This window comes from Panthera onca, chromosome D3 (genome assembly GCF_046562875.1).
Source record: "Panthera onca isolate mPanOnc1 chromosome D3, mPanOnc1 haplotype 2, whole genome shotgun sequence".
NCBI classification, from domain to species: Eukaryota; Metazoa; Chordata; class Mammalia; order Carnivora; family Felidae; genus Panthera; species Panthera onca.
Genome location: NC_138350.1, coordinates 65250345 through 65270308, shown reverse-complemented (window position 1 = coordinate 65270308; position 19964 = coordinate 65250345). Strand labels below are relative to the sequence as shown.

Below are 19964 nucleotides of genomic sequence, written 5' to 3'. Positions count from 1 at the left end.
TGCATGCTTTTACAGACTCCTTTGCAGCCAGGAATGGCCTTATGACCCTTTTATGCCATAGAGACACAAGTGAAAGCATTTTGGGAAAGATTTTCCTCCCTGATAAAGAGAGAGAGACATGAAAGAATGACTGTCTTGCAACTCCGGTTGCCTCCTTCTTCCTGATGTGGTTGTGAGGTTTGTAACAAGGCAGCTGTTTTGGGACCGTGAAGTAACAAGCCCGGGGATGAAAATGAAGTCTTCTGAGGATGTTGCGAAAGAGGAGGAGGATAGAAAGAGACTGCATCCTTGATGACATCACTGAGCAGCTGCACCAAACTTGGAGCAGAACTTTCTACTTTTAGGAATGAAACTACTGTTGTTTAAAGTACTTTTGGGCAGGTATTCTCTTACTTGCTGCCAAAAGCATGCTAACTGGTATGGATGCCTGGCATTTAGTGATATATTCTTGTCTTCTGTTTCTTAGAAGGAGGAAGTCACTGAAACACTGTTCCTTCAACCTCGTTGGCCAGCTACCTCTTACATCCTCATCATCATGCTACTCCCTTTCCTCATTTACTGGTCAGTTCACCTCAAAAAGTTCTGTGAGAGCAGAGGCTGTGACTGACTGGTTCACTATGGAAGCCCACTTCCATCATGTGCTAGTCATTCAACAAATATTTGCCAATTCGTGAGCCAATGGGGGCTATCAAGGAGGTAAGATCCTTAGAATTTGGCTACTGCCTAGAGGTGAGGGAATGAAGCTATGGATGATGAACTGTTTCTGGATAGTACGGTTGGCAAGAGGATGCTACCTTGTAAGTTAGCACAGGGTGGAGAGCAGAGTCATTGAAGAAGATGAGTTTTGCCCTGGATGTGTTGAGATGGATACTTTTGGAACAGTCCCCATAGACGGTTGAACACCAGGTCTGGACTGAAGCTCTGGAAAGATGGGATTGGACGGGAAGATGTATAGCATGAGAGAAGTGATTCTTGGGTGCTGCCATCTCATTGTGTGGCACTGCCATCTACCTTGTTACCCAAGTGGGAATTCGGGAAGTCATCCCTGACACCTCCCTCTCCCTCCCTTCCCACGTGAATCCATTACCATGATTCCACTTCTTGTCTCTCACCCCCATAAACTTCTCTCCATCCCCCTGTTACCACTAGAGTTCAAACCAAACCACATCTCCCCTGCACTACTGCAGTTGTCTGCTTGGTTTCCTGAAACCACTCCAAGCCCTTTCACTCACTGTAGTCCCGCCACATCAGTCTTCTCCCACTCCTATTTTTCTTTTCTTTTTTTTTTTTTTTGAGAGACAGAGACAGCATGAGCAAGGGAGGGGCAGAGAGAGAGAGAGACAGGGAGAGAATCCCAAGCAGGCTCCATGCTGCCAACGCAGAGCCAGATGTGGGGATCAAACTCACGAAACCGTGAGATCGTGACCTGAGCTGAAACCAAGAGTCAGACGCTTAACCGACTGAGCCCCCCAGGTGTCCCTTCTCTCACTCCTTGAAAGCACCAATCCTTGTCTCAAGGCCTTTGTGCATGAGCTTCCATCTGCCAAGAACACTGCTCTCTCCATCCTCCAACTTCCTCCACCTGCCCATCTCTGGTCGACTCTAGGTCTTGGCCTAAACCTCACAACCTCACATACCCCCGACCCCATGCACCTTTGTAGCCTCAGAAATTTAAGTTTGTTGGAACACCATGGGGTGATTTGGCTTTTGGTGACATGTATGGGCAAAAAAGCCAACCAACCAACCAACCAGCCAAATAAACAAAAAAACAAACAGCTTAAAAAACCCCTATTATCAAACTTGAATTATTAATTAAAATGAGAACTGTAACTATCCAGGGTCAGGAATTCACGAGTATGGACAAGTGCATTGTTTCCCCTAGAAGGCAAATCTACATAGGAAACCAAATAGCTTGTGAGTACGGGCTCAGACAAGGAACATTAGCTGCTTGATCTAAATGATTATATTTGCTAAGCCATGATCCCTCCAGTGTGCCCATTTCTACCACAAGGGTCTCCCTAGACACCTGTTCCTAGACCACTACTCCCCGTGCTGGAGACCCCTCTCCCCCCGCCACTGTGTCTGCCTTCAGCTCCTAAGCTTCAGTGGCTGACCTGGTCCCCCTCAGATGTAAGGTTGCTTTAGCTATGTTAACACCTATCTGGCTAATATTTAGTAAGGTTAAGGTCAGACCTTGGAGCAGTCGTTTAGACGATTTCACATGTCAGCTTTGATCTACTACATGTGTTTTATAGGTCGATTTTAAGAGCTGTGAAAGCAGACTATAGAGGACTTAAATCTACTTCTTTAAAAGTCTGTTATTTACTATATTTGTTTAAATTCCTTCAGGATCTATATTGCTAATTGTTTTAGCAAATGGCACTCTGTAGCCTTGAAATTATAAGCCTTCTAATGTTCTGGGGGGATTGTCAAAGCAGGTTCAAGAAGGAGATTTTAGGGGCACCTGGGTGGCTCAGTTGGTTAAGCATCTGACTCTTGATTTTGGCTCAGGTCATGATCTCACAGTTCCTGGGTTCAAGCCCAGCCTCAGGCTCTGTGCTTACAGCATGGAGCCTGCTTGGGATTCCCTCTCTGCCCCGTGTGCATTCTCTGTCTCTCAAAATAAATAAATTTTTTAAAAAAGGAGATTTTACTCTAAAGATGAAAGCCTTTTGGAAGGAGGTTGTTAGATAAAAGGAAGGCTGAACACATTCATACGCATAAAACATTTTGCTATACTTAACAACCTCAAAGATATTTCTGCAAGATTGTCTGTAAGAGGCCCCCCTTGGAAAATCCTGATCTCGAACTTAACCTCCTATCTCAACATATTTCATGCTAATCAGATGTCATAGGTAACTAGCATTTGGAGTCTGTAGCTGAAGAGCCTTAAAACCTTTTCTCTGTTTTCTACCGAAGACCAAAGGGGGCATTTAATGACCAGATCACTCTTGTATATTTATTATCTTGAAACAATAGGTAGAAGAGGTTTTGTTTTGACAGAAGGCATTCCAATGTGGCTAATCTACTGTGGCCTTCTTCGATTTCTTGTTTGGACTGCCTTTGAAGGTTGGAGTGAATTTCCATTCTTACCATGTTTTCTTTCAAACACGCTAACTGTGGATGAGGGGAGGTGGGAGAGCAGTCTCTGAAGACAGGTTTCAGAGACAAGCACTGCTTCACCTTCAGGGGCAACGTTCTGAGAAGTAGTTCCTCCCAGAATGCTGCCCCCTGAGGCTCAGTCCTGGTGGGGTACCGAGGGCCCGGACGGGATGCCTGGAGCTGCCTGGCGGGATATTCATCTTAAAGTCTTAGGAGCATGTCTTGAACATCCATGGCTATCCTCAGTAATCCAGTCTCAACCCTGAGTGGGGAGAACGATGTGTAGTTGACAGGAGACCCACAGGGATGGGCCCATATATCTGACTTGAACAGGGTTTGCTCAGCGACACGTCTGGTGCTGTTACCAAGTAGAAGAAAGGAATCAGGATACCAGCACATCAAAACATAAGCAGATATAAGCAAGACACAATTATGCATGTGATTGTTAATATACACGCACGATAGCTATAAAAGGCATAGGTGACTTTTAAACAAAATCTGTACAAAACTGAGCTGTGAGTATAATTTTATTCATATTCTTACCTAGAAATTTGTTATACAAACAACAGGAAAAGAATCCAAGTGATCCCTGAGGAAACTAACAAAATACTCACTTCATTTCAGGGTAACACTTAGTAACAAAAACAGCTTGAAAAAATTAATACCATTTAAATTCGGCAATGTACAAGGCTTTAGAATGTTCCTATTTACACGCCTGTGTGAGTCCACCAGCAGAAGGTATACGGAGAACACTCCATGTCCTGTGAAGATGGGCCCGGAGGCATGTCAGAGGCTCTGGTTCACTCAACCACAGCCTGGACTCTTCTCTCCTGGTTTATCTTTGGTTCTGCTTTCGTTTTTGAGTCCTTCTCCCCTGCCCTCCCACCAAGTCTTATTTCACAAACTCCCTAACAAGGGAGATTTCCGTTCACACGGTGAAGATTTAATTTTTCCACATGACTCTATGACAGTTGCAAATTCAGGGTTTCAAAAGGCTTTGGTCACAGGGTTGTTAAATCAGAACAATGTTTGTTTTCCTGAGAAAAGGAAGAAGTGGACTTCTCCCTGAAATATTTTAGGTTGGCTTCCCTTCTTCTGTTTATTCCTGCAGCCACCTAAATATTTTGCACTGAGCACTGCAAACCCAAAGTGGGGAAAAACCCTTTAGGATTCCACGGTTTCTCTTTCCGAATCCTCCAAAACACTGAATCCATACAGATTCAGCGGAAGGTAGCGAGTGGCACTTTCTATGGCATCCTCACTGTGTTTGGTTATAGGATGTTTATAGGACTGATTACTTTAAAATTAAAACAAAGAAAAACAGGAGAACCCTTTATCTTTGGGTCCTGAGTGAGAATATTGTGAGTGTGCAGATAATAATGACTTTTTTTTTTTAATGAATTTTTTTTTTAAAGAAATTCAACAACTTCCAAGCATCCAGAAACAATCTGAACTTAACTTTCAGTCTTTATAACATGTCAAACATCCCAAATGGATTGCAAATTGTGGCGTTAAAGGACCCTTGGATGCTGATAACTTGGTTCTACACATTCCTGGCATTTACAAAATCAACATGTGGATTAAAGTGAAAACAGCTATGCCGAATATTTCATAAAAATGTAACTTTTCTTTAATATCTAGGAACTGGTTAAGCCAGGAACTTCTCTTATTTTACCTCATTGAAAACACAAATGCATTCTCATAAGAAAAAGATAATAAACCTTATCTAAAAAAAAAAAAAAAATCCTTTGCCACGTCTAAGAAAAATAACATTCCAGAATAATTTTGACTGATAAAATTCCTCTCTCTCTCCTACAGCTGTGTCCACCTGGAAAGAATCAGCCCATCTCCCGTAAGAGAATCCCACCCACACAGGGCAGGATCCAGGCTGTTCTGCTGAGGGGCTGGGGCATGAGCTGTGGGCACTACCACTGTCATGTGTAACTTGTATCGATTTCAAACAAGTCACACTGCTTATCTGAGAATTCTGGGTTGACTTTGACTTTGTGACCATGAATTCCATTCGCTTGAGGCTTAGTTGTAGAGCTTAATTTTTAATACTGTTAACATCACGTAGCCTAACCAAACACCAAGAATATCAATAAATGTCAATCATTAGCTCTGGTCTCACGTCTTCATTCTGTTGGAGCACTTGACCTTATGAATATATTAGTCTTAGCACCAACGCCCCACCAGGGCATACCATCTGGTCTCTCACATGTTTGGGGATGCTCCTGGAGTCTAAGAGAAAGCTACAAAATGAGCCTAAGAGCAGATCGCCAATGGGTTAGTAGTGCGAAAGTTGTTAAGGGCAAAGAACAGCAGTTTGCCAAGACCTGCTGCAGTCGGTCAGCCACCCCTTGTGACTATGGCTGTGGGTGGGGTTGCTCTCACAAAGGGCTTTCAACCATCCTTTTTTTCTTGGCTTGTATGTAGAAGATGCGGTTTTCTTCAGGATAAGTGACTTTACCGAGGGGCATCCTGTACATGTTGGCATTTTTCGTGGTCAGCAAGAGGAACAGTAGTGTGGCCAAACAGAAGGGCCAGGTACAAGCTGGCAATCCCGCCTGAAGAGGAAGAGACAAGGCACATACTCCTCTGAGATCCTGTCACAAAGTACCACCCTTCATCCTATTCTCATTCAGCCCAGGGGGATGCATCCCTGGAGCACTGACCCAGGCTCCACTAATGCCCAAGATGGAGTCCAAGATCCCAGGGCATTTAGCAGGTGAAATGCCCTCATCTGCTTCTTAGGGTGGTCATTTGCCTGTCCACCTTGTACATCTTTCCCTTCCTTTCATACAGTGGGCTTCCTATGCCACGGGGCACCTAGAGATGTCACTTAGCAAACCGCCAATGTCTCCTGACCTTCATCACACCCACAGGGCCCTCTTTGCTGAGTTCAGCCTGTGGTGCCATCTCTCCTCCCGATTTCCACCCAGACTAGTCTTGGACTCTACTGGCTTTCCTTCCTTTTGTTCCAGTTCCCAAATAGATTCTAAGCTCCTTGAGGGGAGGTCCTTCCTCTGGGCTGTTCTTGGCAACTCATGCAGTTCTGAAAGAGAAGGTCAGGGGCAGGACAGTGCTGAAAAGGAAGGAGAAAGAGGGGCAGGGGCCACTAAATGGGAGATGGTTTTGCCTATTAAATAGTTCAGCAGGGGTGGCACCTGGGTGGCTCAGTTGGTTAAGTGTCCAACTTCTGCTCAGGTCATGATCTCACGGTTCACGAGTTTGGGCCCTGCGTCAGGCTCTTTGCTGACAGCTCAGAGCCTGGAGCCTGCTTTGGATTCTGTGACTCCCTCTCTCTCTGCCCCTCACTTGCTCATGGGCTTGGTCTCTCTCTCTCTCTCTCAAAAATAAATAAAACATCAAAAAATTTTTTTAAATACTTAAGCCAGGATGTGAGTCTGAATAGTCTTACGACTGATGGAGATTTAAAAAAGGACAAGGTGTGGGGTACCTGGGTGGCTCAGTCGGTTAAGCATCCAAGTCTTGATTTCGGCTCAGGTCATGGGATTGAGCCCTAAATTGGGATTCTCTCTCCCTCTCTCTATGCCCTTCCCCTGCTCTCCTCTCTCTCTCTCTCTCTCTCTCTCATTCTAACATAAAATTAAAAAAAAAAAAAAAAAAAGACAAGGGGTATGAAAAACTAATGGCTTGACCCAAAACAAAAAACAGCACCATCTGGGTCATTAGCCAATTATATTTTTCTCTCTTTCCTGATTTCTCAACCACCACATGGTCTTGGCTTTCTGTTCAAGTAGAAGATATTCTAAGGTCAATTCCCTGACACTCAGAGTTAGAATATGAACTTGATAAATATGTTATACAGCCTAAGTTTCACTTCTTTAAATTATCAATCTGATATTTTTAGCAAGCCTGGTGATTGTAGTTTGGATTATAATTCACGAAGAAGCTACAAGGTGAGTGGGGACAGGAAGGTCCAGGAGATGAGAAAGTAGTGGCTATCACAGCCATGGATCCTGCATGGGACACCACCCAGGGGGACCTTGGGAGGGTTTCCATATCATCAGAAACTGATCAGTCATGTTATGACAATGCAAGATTAAAGCAAACTCACCACAGCCATCATGTGTGACAGGCTGACTCCAAGGTAGGCAGTGAACAGGGCTACAAACAAAGGGGAACAACAGTACTTAGTAGGTGCACTTCTCATTACAGGGAAGACTGCCTTCTGGTATAAATCCCCTGCAAAGGAAACTTCCATGTCTTTCCAGCCAGCCCAGCACCCTGGTTATAAGTATGAGCTTAGAGTCGGCAGCTCTGGGTTCAAATCCAGACTCTACCACTTAGGAGCTTGGTGGCCTCCATTCTAAGCCTACACTTTCTCACCTGCACAATAGAGGGAATAGGAATTCCTTTCTCACGGGGTTGGTGTGACACGAAAGCAGGTAATACTTGGGTTTAGCACGCAGTACGAAGTGCTCAGTAGGGGTGCCTGCGTGGCTCTGTCGGTTAAGCACCCGACTTTGGCTCAGGTCATGATCTCGAGGTCCATGGATTTAAGCCCCGCATCAGGCTCTTGTGACAGCTCAGATTCTGGAGGCTGCTTCACATTCTGTGTCTCCCTCTCTCTCTGCCCCTCCCCCGCTCATGCTCTGTCTTTCAAAAATAAACATTAAAAAAATTTAAAAAGAAGTACTCAGTAAAGGTAGCTTTTCTGTGATTACTATTTGGTTCATGTTACTGTTGATCCTTAAGGAAAAGGCTTTCCATGGCCAATAAACTTCCCTGTTATTTTATCTGAGCATGGTTGGACTAAAATGAAAAGTATGAATGTTTCTTCGGATAGCACGGTTTCTGTACGATCACAAGGATTCTCGTATTGGTTAGAATTCACAGTTAGAAACACTTGTGGTATAAAAAAAAGATGCTAACTCAGAGATCAGTAGAAACAGAACACAAACTTGCGATTTCTCCCCATAAGAACATTTTTCCAAATACCATTAAGATCGGCATACGGGCTAATGAACTAACATGCTACGTTTTTATTTACTCTGAGCGAGCGCAAAACTTAAAGTAGCAGTTTGAGTATATCTGTGACCTTCAACGTGAAACAACAAAAACAAAGCTCTCAAGTAGCTAATCATCAGCTGAAGGGGGGTGCTCAAGAAGGCTCAGGGAAGCCCTTGGGTTTCACCAAGGCAGGCTGCAGAATGACCTTCATAAGCTGGCCACACAGCCACCTGGCCCAGCAGCACAGACCGGTAGGCACGCCCACCATCTACTGCCCCAAAGCAGGAGAAATCACACAGCCACCACGGGGGCGGGGCAGGCAGTTGGGGGGAGGGACTCCCTCCCTCATTTACTTTACCACAGACTTCCAACCTTTTATCAATCTTTGGTCTTTTTGTCCTGGTATTTTTGTTCAACAGTATGTCTTTCAACATCTGAATTGTCTCCAGCTAGCGGGAAAGGCGTGTCTTGGATAGACAAGCTTCAAACCCCAGCTCTGCCATTTAATTGTACAACAAATCCCTGAACGTCGGAATCTGGTTTTATCATTTGTCAAAGGGCAACTTGAAGATGCTCTTTACAGGGAGGGGATGAATCTCACATGCAATCCTGTATTTCCACAAAGAGCAGCTCTCAAACCCATCCCTGTCCCTGGGGGGTGAGATACTGATCTGAGCAGAAGCCAGCAACAGCTTGGGTTGGAAGAGCTTTTTTGTTGGGTTTTGAGAATTTCATTCTTTTTTTTTCTATTTCATTCATTCATTCACTCACTCACTCATTCAACAAATATTCACCGGCCCTTGGGCAAGTACCGGAACATTCTGTCCTTGCTCCCTTGGGCGCCGGCTCTTCTAGGAGATGTCCCCTGAGCACCTGAGACTCATTGCACTTCTCTGCATTTGATACTTATTACATTTGGAAGGCATTGCTCTGGTTTCTTACTGTTACGCGGTTTCCAGGTGCTCTCCAATTACAAGCCACTTTTCTCCCCATAGAAAGAGAGTCAGACTGCGTAACAGTAACTGCCCATCAATTAAGATTTGCTGAATCAGACTGGGAAAGCCTTACAGTAGAGGTGACATTCTGCACACCACAGTTTGTAGGTGATGACTCTGACAGAGCTCTGGGCAGCAGAGGGAGAGGAGAGGCCCCGAGAGCTGAAGGGCCGGCAATGTCCATCCCCACAGGCCACTGTGTACAAGTCCTACTGTGACAAGCCAAGCATTAAAAGGAGACGAAACGTGTTTACAGTTTGCACTGATAAAATAACAAGACCGAGGAATTCCTTGGTGGGCAGCTTCCGGTGTCGAGGCAGGGAAGGCAGCAGTGCCGGGCCCTGTCAGAGCTTCCCGGGTCCTCTTGCTGATAAGGCCATGTGATCTAATGAAAGAGCAACTCTGTAATGAATGTCCGTTCTTTATTTACTTTGGCTGGCCGAGTCGGTCTTTGGTTTGGCAAGGTCAGGGTGACGTGGGCAAGCTGGAACTTGCTGTTACATTTCCCATGTGAGATTTACCTTACAGGAGGGGGCTGGAGGTCTGCCTCAAAACTTTATGTCCAAAGAGGGAAAGGATGGCCAGTACCTAGTATGGATGAAACGTGCCCTCTCACACACCACTGGTGGCAGGGGAAAGCGGGATGGCCCCTGGGGGAGGGCATCTATTGAATGTGGCATCTATTGAAGTTAAACTTGGCAGAGCTAGGACGTGGCAGAGGGTCTGGGTTCTCAACTAATTCAGTACATTGCCTCATCCATTACGTTACGCCATTAAAGAAAATCTGACCTGTCCGAAGGAAGGTAGGCGTGATAGGCACAGTCACGGCCCCCAAAGACGTTCACGCTCTAATCCCCAGAACCCGTGAATATGTTACCTTATCCGTCAAAAGGAGCTTTGCAGCTGTGATTAGGTTAATGATCTTGAGACCGGGAGATGAGTGTGGGTTATCCAAGTGGACCCAACGTAACCCAAGGTCCTTATAAGAGGTAGGCAAAAAAGTTACACTGAGGGAGCAGGAGGGAGTCTTTTTATACTCTGCTTTATACTCTTCTGTATTTATCAATTTTTTTTTTTTTTTTTTGGTACCATAAGCCCATACTACTTCTATAGTGAAGAAAATAATGAAGATATTCCTGCTTTGAGGAAACCCATCTGCTAACATCTTGGCCTCATCCCTTTCCACAGTCTGTCAAGATTTCAGCAACAACTCGTGTGACCAAAACAGTTTCTGCTTGATCTTGAAGGATGTACTCAGGCTGTCCCCATGCTGGCCCCGACCATCCAGTCAGATTGCCTCCACCAACAGGACTTTCTCCGCTCAATTTTAGGACATACAGAGAAGCCACCGTCTCTAAGAGGTGCTTCTTTTTTTTTTTTTTTTTTTTTTAAATTTAATGTTCATTTATTTTTGAGAGAGAGAAACAGAGTGAGAACAGAGAAGGGGCAGAGAGAGAGGGAGAGACAGAATCCAAAGCAGGCTCCAGGCTCTGAGCTGTCAGCACAGAGCCCGACGCAGGGCTCAAACCCATGAACCGTGAGATCATGACCTGAGACGAAGTGGGGCACTTAACCAATTGAGCCACTCAGACGCCCCTAGGAGGTGCTTCTTGATGATTCTGCACTGTCATGTGCCCCCAGGGAATCTGGTACTGCAGATGTGTCCTTGTTCTGTCACAGATATCATATGGTCTCCAGTGGGCTTGCTCTCACCCACCTGGCTTCTGCCCTTGATCATAACACTCTCTGCGCACAGGAATTTCTGGATCTAAAGTTGCTAACCCCCTAGGTCTTCCCAGTACTGTCTGGGAGGAAGTTCAGATACATCATATCCGGCCATGGCCACGTGGGTTTCATGAGTGTTTAATATGTATTTTCTATCACCGCCCACACAGAAACATAAATGTAAGCCCCTTGAATAAAGATTTGAAATCTCAGGGCGCCTGGCTCAGTCGGTGAAGTGTCGGACTCTTGGTTTCGGCTCAGGTCACGATCTCATCGTTTGTGGGATCGAGGCCCGTGTTGGGCTCCGTGCTGACAGCATGAAACCTGCTTGGGATTCTCTCTCTCCTCTCTCTCTCTCTCTCTCTCTCTCAAAAATAAACTTAAAAAAAAAAAAAAGATTTGAAATCCCAAAGAATCTCATAGTAAAGCTTCTAACCTGGCCTACCTCAGGTGACACGTAATCAGTTTTCTCCTTTGCCCTAAGCTTATGAACAAATATGGGAAAATGAGCAAAAACTTTGACAGGACTAGTTGGCGAAACAGCTGTGTACTATAAGGAAATTGGCAAACTGACATGTAAAGTGGCAACACCACAACAATCTGAGATTTTTTAACTTCACTACAGCATCAGAAAATTAAAATTGAGTGAGGCCTTAGAAATCCTTGGTCCTGCTTCCTGCCCAGTGCAGGAATCCATTCTAAATTCTCTGCCTGACATGTGGTCTACCCTTTTATTTTATTATCTTATTTTTTTTTAATTGGGGTATCATTGACATACAATATTATATTAGTTTCAGGTGTACAACAGTGTTTCCATCTTTGCATACATCGTGAGATGCTCACCTCAGTAAAGTCACCGTCCATCACCGCACAAAGTTAATACAATATTATTGACTAGATTCCTCATGTTGTATATTACACCCCCCATGACTTATTTATTTTATAACTGGAAGTTTGTACTTCCCTTTATCCATTTATACTCCTAATCTGCCTCCTCTCTGGCAACCACCAGTCTGTTCTCTGTACTTATGGGTCTGGGTTTTGCTTTGTTTTGTGTTTTTAGATTCCACCTGTAAGTGACATCATATGATATTTGTCTTTCTCTGACTTGTTTCATTTAGCATAATGCCCTCAAGGTCTACGCATGTTGTTGCAAGTGGCAAGATTTCATCCTTTTTATGGCTGAGTAGTATTCCATTGTGTGTGTGTATGTGGTCCACCATTTTAATAGTGGTGTAGGTAACTTGGATTGATTAATCTGGTGATAAACTGACTCTACACAAGTATTTCCATTAGATTACAGATCATTTCTGCACATTCCACCCTTCCCCAGTATCACCCAGGAATACCCCAGTATCCCTACACTCTAATACATTATCTTACTTTTTACTTCGTATTGAATTAGGGATGCCAGAGGCTCTGGGTGAATATGTCTCCACTTTACAAGGGCCTGAGAAATCCATTAGCTTTTCAAATCTAAATCACTTGAGGTGTGTTCTCTTAAAGGCCTGAATGCTGCCACTGGGAACAGAGTAGGGTAGGGGAATTACAGAAGTTGTTACCAAATGTAGATTCCGGGCTTGAATTTACCCTAATTGACTGGATGCCCTTCAGCACATCACTTCACCTCTCTGGCCTCAGAACCCCAGTAGTAAAATGAGAAGGAAGGTGTGGGGATCTCCAGAACCATCTGGCTCTGACAGGAGGAGTCTGGCTGGAATATGGGGGTCCGAACGGATGAATACAGCGGGTCTGAAAATGTGGTCCCTGGAGGAATAGCATCAGTGCCACCTGGCCCTCGTTAGAGACGCCAACTCCTCCCCCACCTCTAACGACGAATCAGGGACTGGGGAAGGGGGGCAGCCATCTGTGTTTTAACAAGCCTTCCAGGTGATCCTGACACTCCCTGAAGTGTGAGAACAGCTGGTTCCTGTGATTCTCAAAGGGCCACATGTAGTTCTGCCTGACTCACCAGGAGAGATGGCTCTGTGTTTAGCTTGACTCATTTTATTAGTTTCTTGGGTCAACGACTCGTATGAAGAACATAGGACGAGTCAAGTTTCTATCCCCCAACATATACATAAGGCAAATGTTTAATATGGCTCAACAGGCTCTCCTGTCCTCACGATAACCCATGAGGAGGGCCCAGGAGGGCTTAATCCATCCAGAGAGAGGAAGCCACCTGCCCTGCTCACACACAGAGAGAGCCGGGGCCCAAACTGGAACCCTTGCCCCAGTTCCTCACACAGTCATATCTTACTGTTTGGGCTGATCCCATGGTTATGAGTGAGCCTCCCTCCGAGGTACAGTATACTCACCGCAGGCAAGAGCCAGCAGGTGGGTTTGCCAGGTCAGTGCCATGAACATCCCCCCCATTGCAATGCAGGCCAGAGAGCTGTTGAAACCCCAGAGTCCAAAGTAGATATTCTCAAATGGCGCTGAAAGACTGAGTCCTGTTAGGTAAGACAGAAGGAGTCACAGCTGTGGACAAAAGGCAACACGCTCTGGAAGGAGGTTAGGGGTGGGGGAGGCACCAAGGGAGTTCTTGGAAGCAGAGCTCTCAAGAAAGGTCTGGAGCATGGAAGACACCGGAGGGGGTGCAAGCAGCGGGGGAGGTGCTCGATATCCCATTGCCCGTCTCAGGCTTACCTGCCGCTATCCCCAGCAGTGACCCGATGGCAGCGTGCAGGCACATGAGCGGGGAGGAGAGCAGAATGGCGCCCAGGAAAATGCCCCCCGACCATGGGTTATCGCAGCCGTAGATCTGACCGACACCCACAGGCAGGGATTTCAACAGCTGCAAAGCCATTTAGAGAAGGAGGTCATTAAAACAGCTGAACAGACACCTACAAACACATACAAGGCAATGGTAGAGTGGGTTTATCTTGTCTTTTGAGATCAGTGTGACTAATTTTTTTTATTTTTTTAATTAAAAAAAATTTTTTTAATTTTAGAGAGAGAGTGCGTGCAAGTGGGGGAGAGGGGCAGAGGGAGGAAGAGAGAATCTTAAGCAGGCTCCACGCTCAGCACGGAGCCTCACGTGGGGCTCCAGCCAAACCCATGACCCCGGGATCAGGACCTGAGCTGAAATCAAGAGCCGGGTGCTCAACCAACTGGGCCACCCAAGTACCATCACCCTACCCCCACCCCCCGCCTTTTTAAAAATTCTCTCTCTTTACAGAGAAACCTCACACTTTTGCTTTATCCCAAAAGATGCACCAGCCCATACCTGCTGCATACTGAGCACACCTTCCTAGAACCCCCTTCACTCTGGGGCTCCGTTGCTGCACTGACACGGTGGCTTTGGCTGCTGATAAGCTCCCTGGTGGAGTCACTGCCTCACAGCTTACACTTCTGTTGCTTTTAACTGTCCATTGGTTCTCAGGCCTAATACATCAGTGCACACTGTGGTCAATAGAAGTACTATTGCTCCCTTGCAATTGGGTTGTTAAGGCCAGAGACCCAGAGTCGGGTTCTCTTATCCATAATTCAGAAGCAATTATCAGCAAGTTCATGAATCAGGACCCTATTGACACTTCTGCTGTTAATGAGAACATGTATTTATTTAAACCAGAATATCCTTAGCTTGTTCCAGTTATCAATAACTGCCAGTCAGTGCAAAAAAACCGCCACAAAAATACATGTAAATGTCATGTAAATTTACATGTAATACATGTAAATTTCTACTTTCTGGCCGAGGCCTGAATTCAGCTCGTGTGTTCACAGAATGGCAGTTTTCGGGAAGGGACAGGGTTTGATTTAAGCTAACAAACGTGAATAGCATTTTATAGCAACACATTTGGTAGGTCCAGGATAGGCATAATTAGCCACACTAGGTTCCTTTGTGACCAAGACCATTTACTGAAAGATGCCTTCCCATCTTGCTCCCTCCGTCTTCTCTAGGTCACATGTATACCTTCTGAGGGGACTTGGGGAAGCAGTGACTCTGACACAGGGGGCTCTGCCTCAGCGCGGGGACTGGGGAACTGCCCTCTCCCTTCATGCGTTAGGCTGGAACTAACGCTGGCTTCCAAATGCTGCATCAGTCCTTGCTCAGAGCATGGGACCATACTGTGAGTTTGAGTCTATCCTAAGATGGACCTTAAAATTTCCAGCCCACACTGGATCTTCATGTCTACGCGAAATCATTTCCTGTTTCTCTAGAGCAGGGAACTTGATGCGGGCAAAGACTACTTAGGCTTTCATCTCAGAAGTGGACAGCAGAACTATCCCCTGGGTAGCCCGGGAGGCCGAAGCTGGGTGAGATGGGAAATAAGGGTGCTGATGTTGGGGCGGTAGTTCATAGTGAGAAGAGCAAGACCCTTACCTCCGCGGATCAGCACTATCCAGCAGGACTTCCATGGAGGTGGAATATTCCTTTGTGTGCTGCCCAATACATGTGCCTACTGAGCACCTGAAATGTGGCTAGTGAGGCTAAGAAACTGAATTTTTAATTTTATTTAATTGTAATGAATTTCAAATTTAAATTAAAATAGCCACATGGGGATAATGGCTACTATGTTGGACAGGGACATTTTAGATAGATTACTTAACATTATTTATAATATTTTTCACAGGGGATTCGAATAAACATTTGATTTTCTTTTTGGGTTATTTCCAAATGCTCCTATTTATTTTCTGGGCAAGAATGTACAGAGAAGCCTGCCTGAGCTCTTCACATGTTTTGATCGCTCAGCAAGGAGGACGGCAAATGGGGTTTCATAACCTGATAGTGGGAAAGCCAGTCTTTTTCACATCATAAAAGGTGGTAGTTTTCTTCTGATTTAAAAAAAAGTGTTTTTTTATGTTTATTTATTTTTGAGAGAGAGAGACACACACACAGAGTGTGAGCAGGGGAGGAGCAGAGAGAGAGAGACACACACAGAATCCAAAGCAGGCTCCAGGCTCTGAGCTGTCAGCACAGAGCCCGATGCGGGGCTCGAACTCACGAGCTGTGAGATCATGACCTGAGCTGAAGTCAGATGCCCAACTGACTGAGCCACCCAGGTGCCCCTCTTCTGATTTTAAGTGTTCTCTTGTTTTTTAATAGTCAAGAAACCTTAAACAGAGTTATTAAATAAACACCAACAGGAAGAGCTGGAATGTGATTTGGGTTAACCAGGTTTTTAACTTATTTTTATTATTATTTTTTAATGTTTATTTTTGAGAGAGAGAGAGAGAAAGAGAGAGAGAGAGAGCATAAGCACAAATGGGGGAGGAGCAGAGCAAGAGGGAGACAGAGAATCCCAAGCAGGCTCCACGCTGTCAACACAGAGCTTGATACGGGGGTTGAACTCACAAACTGTATCAGTATCAGCCAAAATCAAGTATCAGATACTTAACCAACTGAGCCACCCAGGCACCCCTGGGTCAACCAGATTTTTTAAAAAGGTGCTCTCTTTGTGCACATCTGTAAAGAGATACATAGAATACATCTTATGATAGCAGTTCTCAAACTCTGGCCTACATCACCGTTATTTGGGAAGCTTGTTAATACAGGCTCCCAGACTCTATTCCCAGAGATTAGGATTTAGGGAGTCTGAGATGGAGCTTGTACTGATATTTAAAAAAGAAAAAAAACAATGATTCTGATGCCTACCAAAGCTTGAGAACCATGAATTATTGTACATATTCTATGAGATCTGCCAAATGAAAAAGCAGAATAGAGAGGTTCTGTAATGAGATCTAATGGAAGGAACAAATTCTTTTGATCAGAGGAGCCAGATCATGGAAGCCTTAACTCCAGGCTGGAGGCCTTGCCTCAAAGGATGGCCCCCAACACACCCACCCAAAGTTTGAAACAGTCTTTGACTCCGACTTTGAAACAGAGCTATACTCTGGAGTGGATTTTAGGAAAAGAGGAGGAAAAGTTAGCTTTGAGCAGTCATTTAAAATACCCCTTAGAGTTGTGCCTGGGTGGCTCAGTTGGTTAAGTGTCTGACTCTTGACTTTGGCTCAGGTCATGGTCTCACAGTTTGTGGGTTTGAGCTCCATGTTGGGCTCTGCACTGACAGTGGGGAGCCTGCTTAGGGTTCTCTCTCTCTCTCTCTCTCTCTCTCTCTCTCTCTCCCTCTCTCTGCCCCTCCCCCACTCTCTTTCTTTCAAAATAAATAAATAAACATTAAAAAAAAACCCTTAGAACAGGGGTGCCTGGGTGGCTCAGTTGGTTGAGTGTCCAACTTCAGCTCAGGTCATGATCTCGTGGTCTCTGAGTTTGAGGCCCACATCAGGCTCTGTGCTGACAGCTCAGAGCCTTGAGCTTACTTCAGATTCTGTGTCTCCCTCTCTCTCTCTGCCCCTTCCCTGCTCATGCTCTGTCTCTCTCTCAAATATAAACATTAAAAAAAAAATTAAAAAAAAATCCCCAAACCCCAGAACAAAGAAAAAAGAGACAAAAAACAAAAAACCCAGAAAACAAAAAACCCGATGCTTAAATACAGAGAGCAAAATGGTGGTTACCAGAGGGAGGTGAGTGGGGAGACGGGTGAAGTAGGCGGAAGGAATTAAGAGTACTCTTATCCTGATCAGCACTGAGTAATGTATAGAATTGCTGAATCATTATATTGTACACCTGAAACTAATATAACACTGTATGTTAACTATACTTCAATAACAATAATACACAAACCCTTAGAGCCCAAAGCTTTGGAGCAGGACAAATGGTTCAGAGGGCAAGATGAAGGCAGCAAGGCCACCCTAGAGCTGAGTCTCCATAAGGCTCTGATGCCTTAGCCAGGAGGACACAGAGTCTTCCAGAGCCAGGCAGGAATGTGAGAAGACGGTGTACCTTACCTGCAGGGCACTGAGGTCAGTCCAGGTGACATTGGGAACCTCGGTTATAGGTTTGAACAGTTTGCCTGGGAAGAACGGATTGTAATGTCCCGTGGCCGAAAGGTACATTGACAACGCCATGTTGAAGGGCAGGGTGAAGACGGGGAGGTCCCATTTGCAGAACAAGGAGTTCAGTGCGCTTGAGAAAACTGGACTAATGACAACAGCAACAACCACAGAACAGAATGGAAGAACGTGCATGTGACAAGTCAGTTGACACTGAATCTCTACACCATGGAGGGGCTTTGTCTTCTGGGCAAATATGTCCCTAAAGTACTATTTCAACAAACTTTTCATGGCGGGGGGGGGGGGTGAGGGGGGGGGGGGAAGATAACCGAAAAACCAAAACGAAACAAAAAAATAAACACACGTGGAATAAACCCTGTCAGAGAATAATTCTTACACAAGGTCAAAAATGAATGCTTTGCTTACTTGGTTTTGAAAAATTATATTCTGGGGTTTCTCACAGTGACTTATGAAATCCAGATTTTAGAAATACTTTTGAAGTATTTTAGACATGAAGTAATATGCTATCTACACAGTTAAAGCCCCTGTGTAACCCACTTGATCATATGCCCCTCCCTCCCCACCAGAGGCGACCACCATCTTGAATTTCTAGATCATCTTCGTGTTTACTATATCTGTTTTTGAAGAAGAGAAACAATTGTCCAAGGGAGGATATAAGGTGGTGTGGGCTTGGAGGAAGAAGATTGGGATGGAGGATCGGGCAGCAGCTTTAGCAGTTGGTGACCTTTGGCAAGGAACTACTCCTCCATTTCCTTGTCTGTAGCCTGGGGGACTGGATTAGATTAGATGGTCTCTGGGCCTCTTTTGTGCTCTCCCGTGTTGGCCCATCACTAAGGTCAAGAGCTCCAGGTTATGGGAAAGGGTGCGGGGAGCACTGCAGGGGACAACTTCCGTCCTCCAGCCAGTTCTTCAGAACTGGTCAGAAATTACTTCCTGGACAGGTTGGCTCTACCAGCAAGTTCTCTCCCACACACCTGTGGTTGAAGCCAGGGTGGGTGGCCCGGCAGACACTGTCCTTAGTGGGCCACACTTCTCATTTGTGTGGTTATCAGTGTTTTATATCCTAAATACGTCATAATAAGAAGGAAATGTTTGCTTCCAACAAAGGGGGGAGGAGGTTTAAGGAACTAGTGTGAAGGATTGAAGGATTTAGGTTTAAAAAAAAAAAAGGAACTGAATTCAGTAAATAAATTTTTTGAAGGTAGCAGGGACAGGTGGGTAGGGAGAGTTCATATAGGCACACATACAGAGTGGTTCTCAAAGTGTAGTTCCTGGATCAGCCACATCACCAGGCAACTAGTTAGAGATGCAAATCTTTAGGCTCCATCCCACACATACATATTTATATATATAATATATAATATTTATATATATAATATAATATATAATAACATTTACCATTTTAACCATTTTAAAGGGTGTGGTTCACTTGCATTAAGCACATTCACATTGTTGTGTAACCATCCTTATTGTCCATTCATACAACATTTTCCATCTTGCAAAACTGAAACTCTGTACCCATTGAACACTCACTCCCCATTCTCTCTTGGCCCTATACATGTTTTTTTTAAGGCATTTTGAAAACCAGGTATAACTTACCAAGTCATGGACATAGCAGACACAGGGAATAACAGCCACCAGAAATAGTTGCCCTTGTCTGAAAAGACAGCCATGAGGATTCCCACCAGGGTGCCGTTGTAGCCCTGCAGCCCGGCTGCAATTGCTGACCTGCGGGCAAGAGGCACAGCATGGACATTGGAAAGTTGTTATTTCTTCTGTATCATTAAGGGCCTCTGACCTGCATCATTAAGGGCCTCAGAGCTCTTATGTGAAACTTCCCTAATTCTGACATTCTTGGTAAGAGGTGTAAGATTGTCAAATTGTAAATTCACTTCTGTAGTGTCTGTGACCTTATAAACATTAATCTTCCAGCTCAGCATACATTTTCATCTTCCTGCACCTCCCTTTGGTCGTCTCCAAATATCCATTTTCAAGTTATTGCAATGAAAAACAATTACCTTTCCTGGGCAGGGTACTCCATTTATGTGCACATTTAGCACCGAATTCTTTATGCTTCTCAGCATATCACCTCACTTCTGAAGGTTGTCCTATTGGCAATTTTCTACTCCTGACCCAAATGGTTCCCGTTTCATAATTGAGGGCACTAGAAGCCCTAAGTGAGAAATAGAACAGCTTCTACAGAATAAGCCCCAAGGCTGACAAGCCAGGCCCCCTAGGGCTCTAAGAGCTGACATCTCACACCACGAAGGGCTGAGTTAAAGGATGAAGTCATTGGGCCACCGGGTA

The 19964-nt window shown here is 44.9% G+C and overlaps 1 protein-coding gene across 4 annotated transcripts in view; it reads right to left on the bottom strand.

Annotated features, from left to right (window-relative positions):
• Positions 1–3616: 3616 nt before the first annotated feature.
• LOC132665006 (urea transporter 1) overlaps positions 3617–19964 on the bottom strand; it is a 53996-nt gene continuing 37648 nt past the window's right edge. For all 4 annotated transcript variants that reach the window (XM_078435286.2, XM_078435284.2, XM_078435287.2 and 1 more), the window contains 6 exons: positions 19257–19385; positions 17592–17784; positions 13449–13596; positions 13118–13252; positions 7184–7233; positions 3617–5669 (listed from right to left, as the gene is read on the bottom strand). In XM_078435286.2, coding sequence (XP_078291412.1) covers positions 5493–5669; positions 7184–7233; positions 13118–13252; positions 13449–13596; positions 17592–17784; positions 19257–19385 — 832 coding nt within the window. In that variant the 3' untranslated portion in view covers positions 3617–5492. The remainder of the gene's footprint in view (positions 5670–7183; positions 7234–13117; positions 13253–13448; positions 13597–17591; positions 17785–19256; positions 19386–19964) is intronic.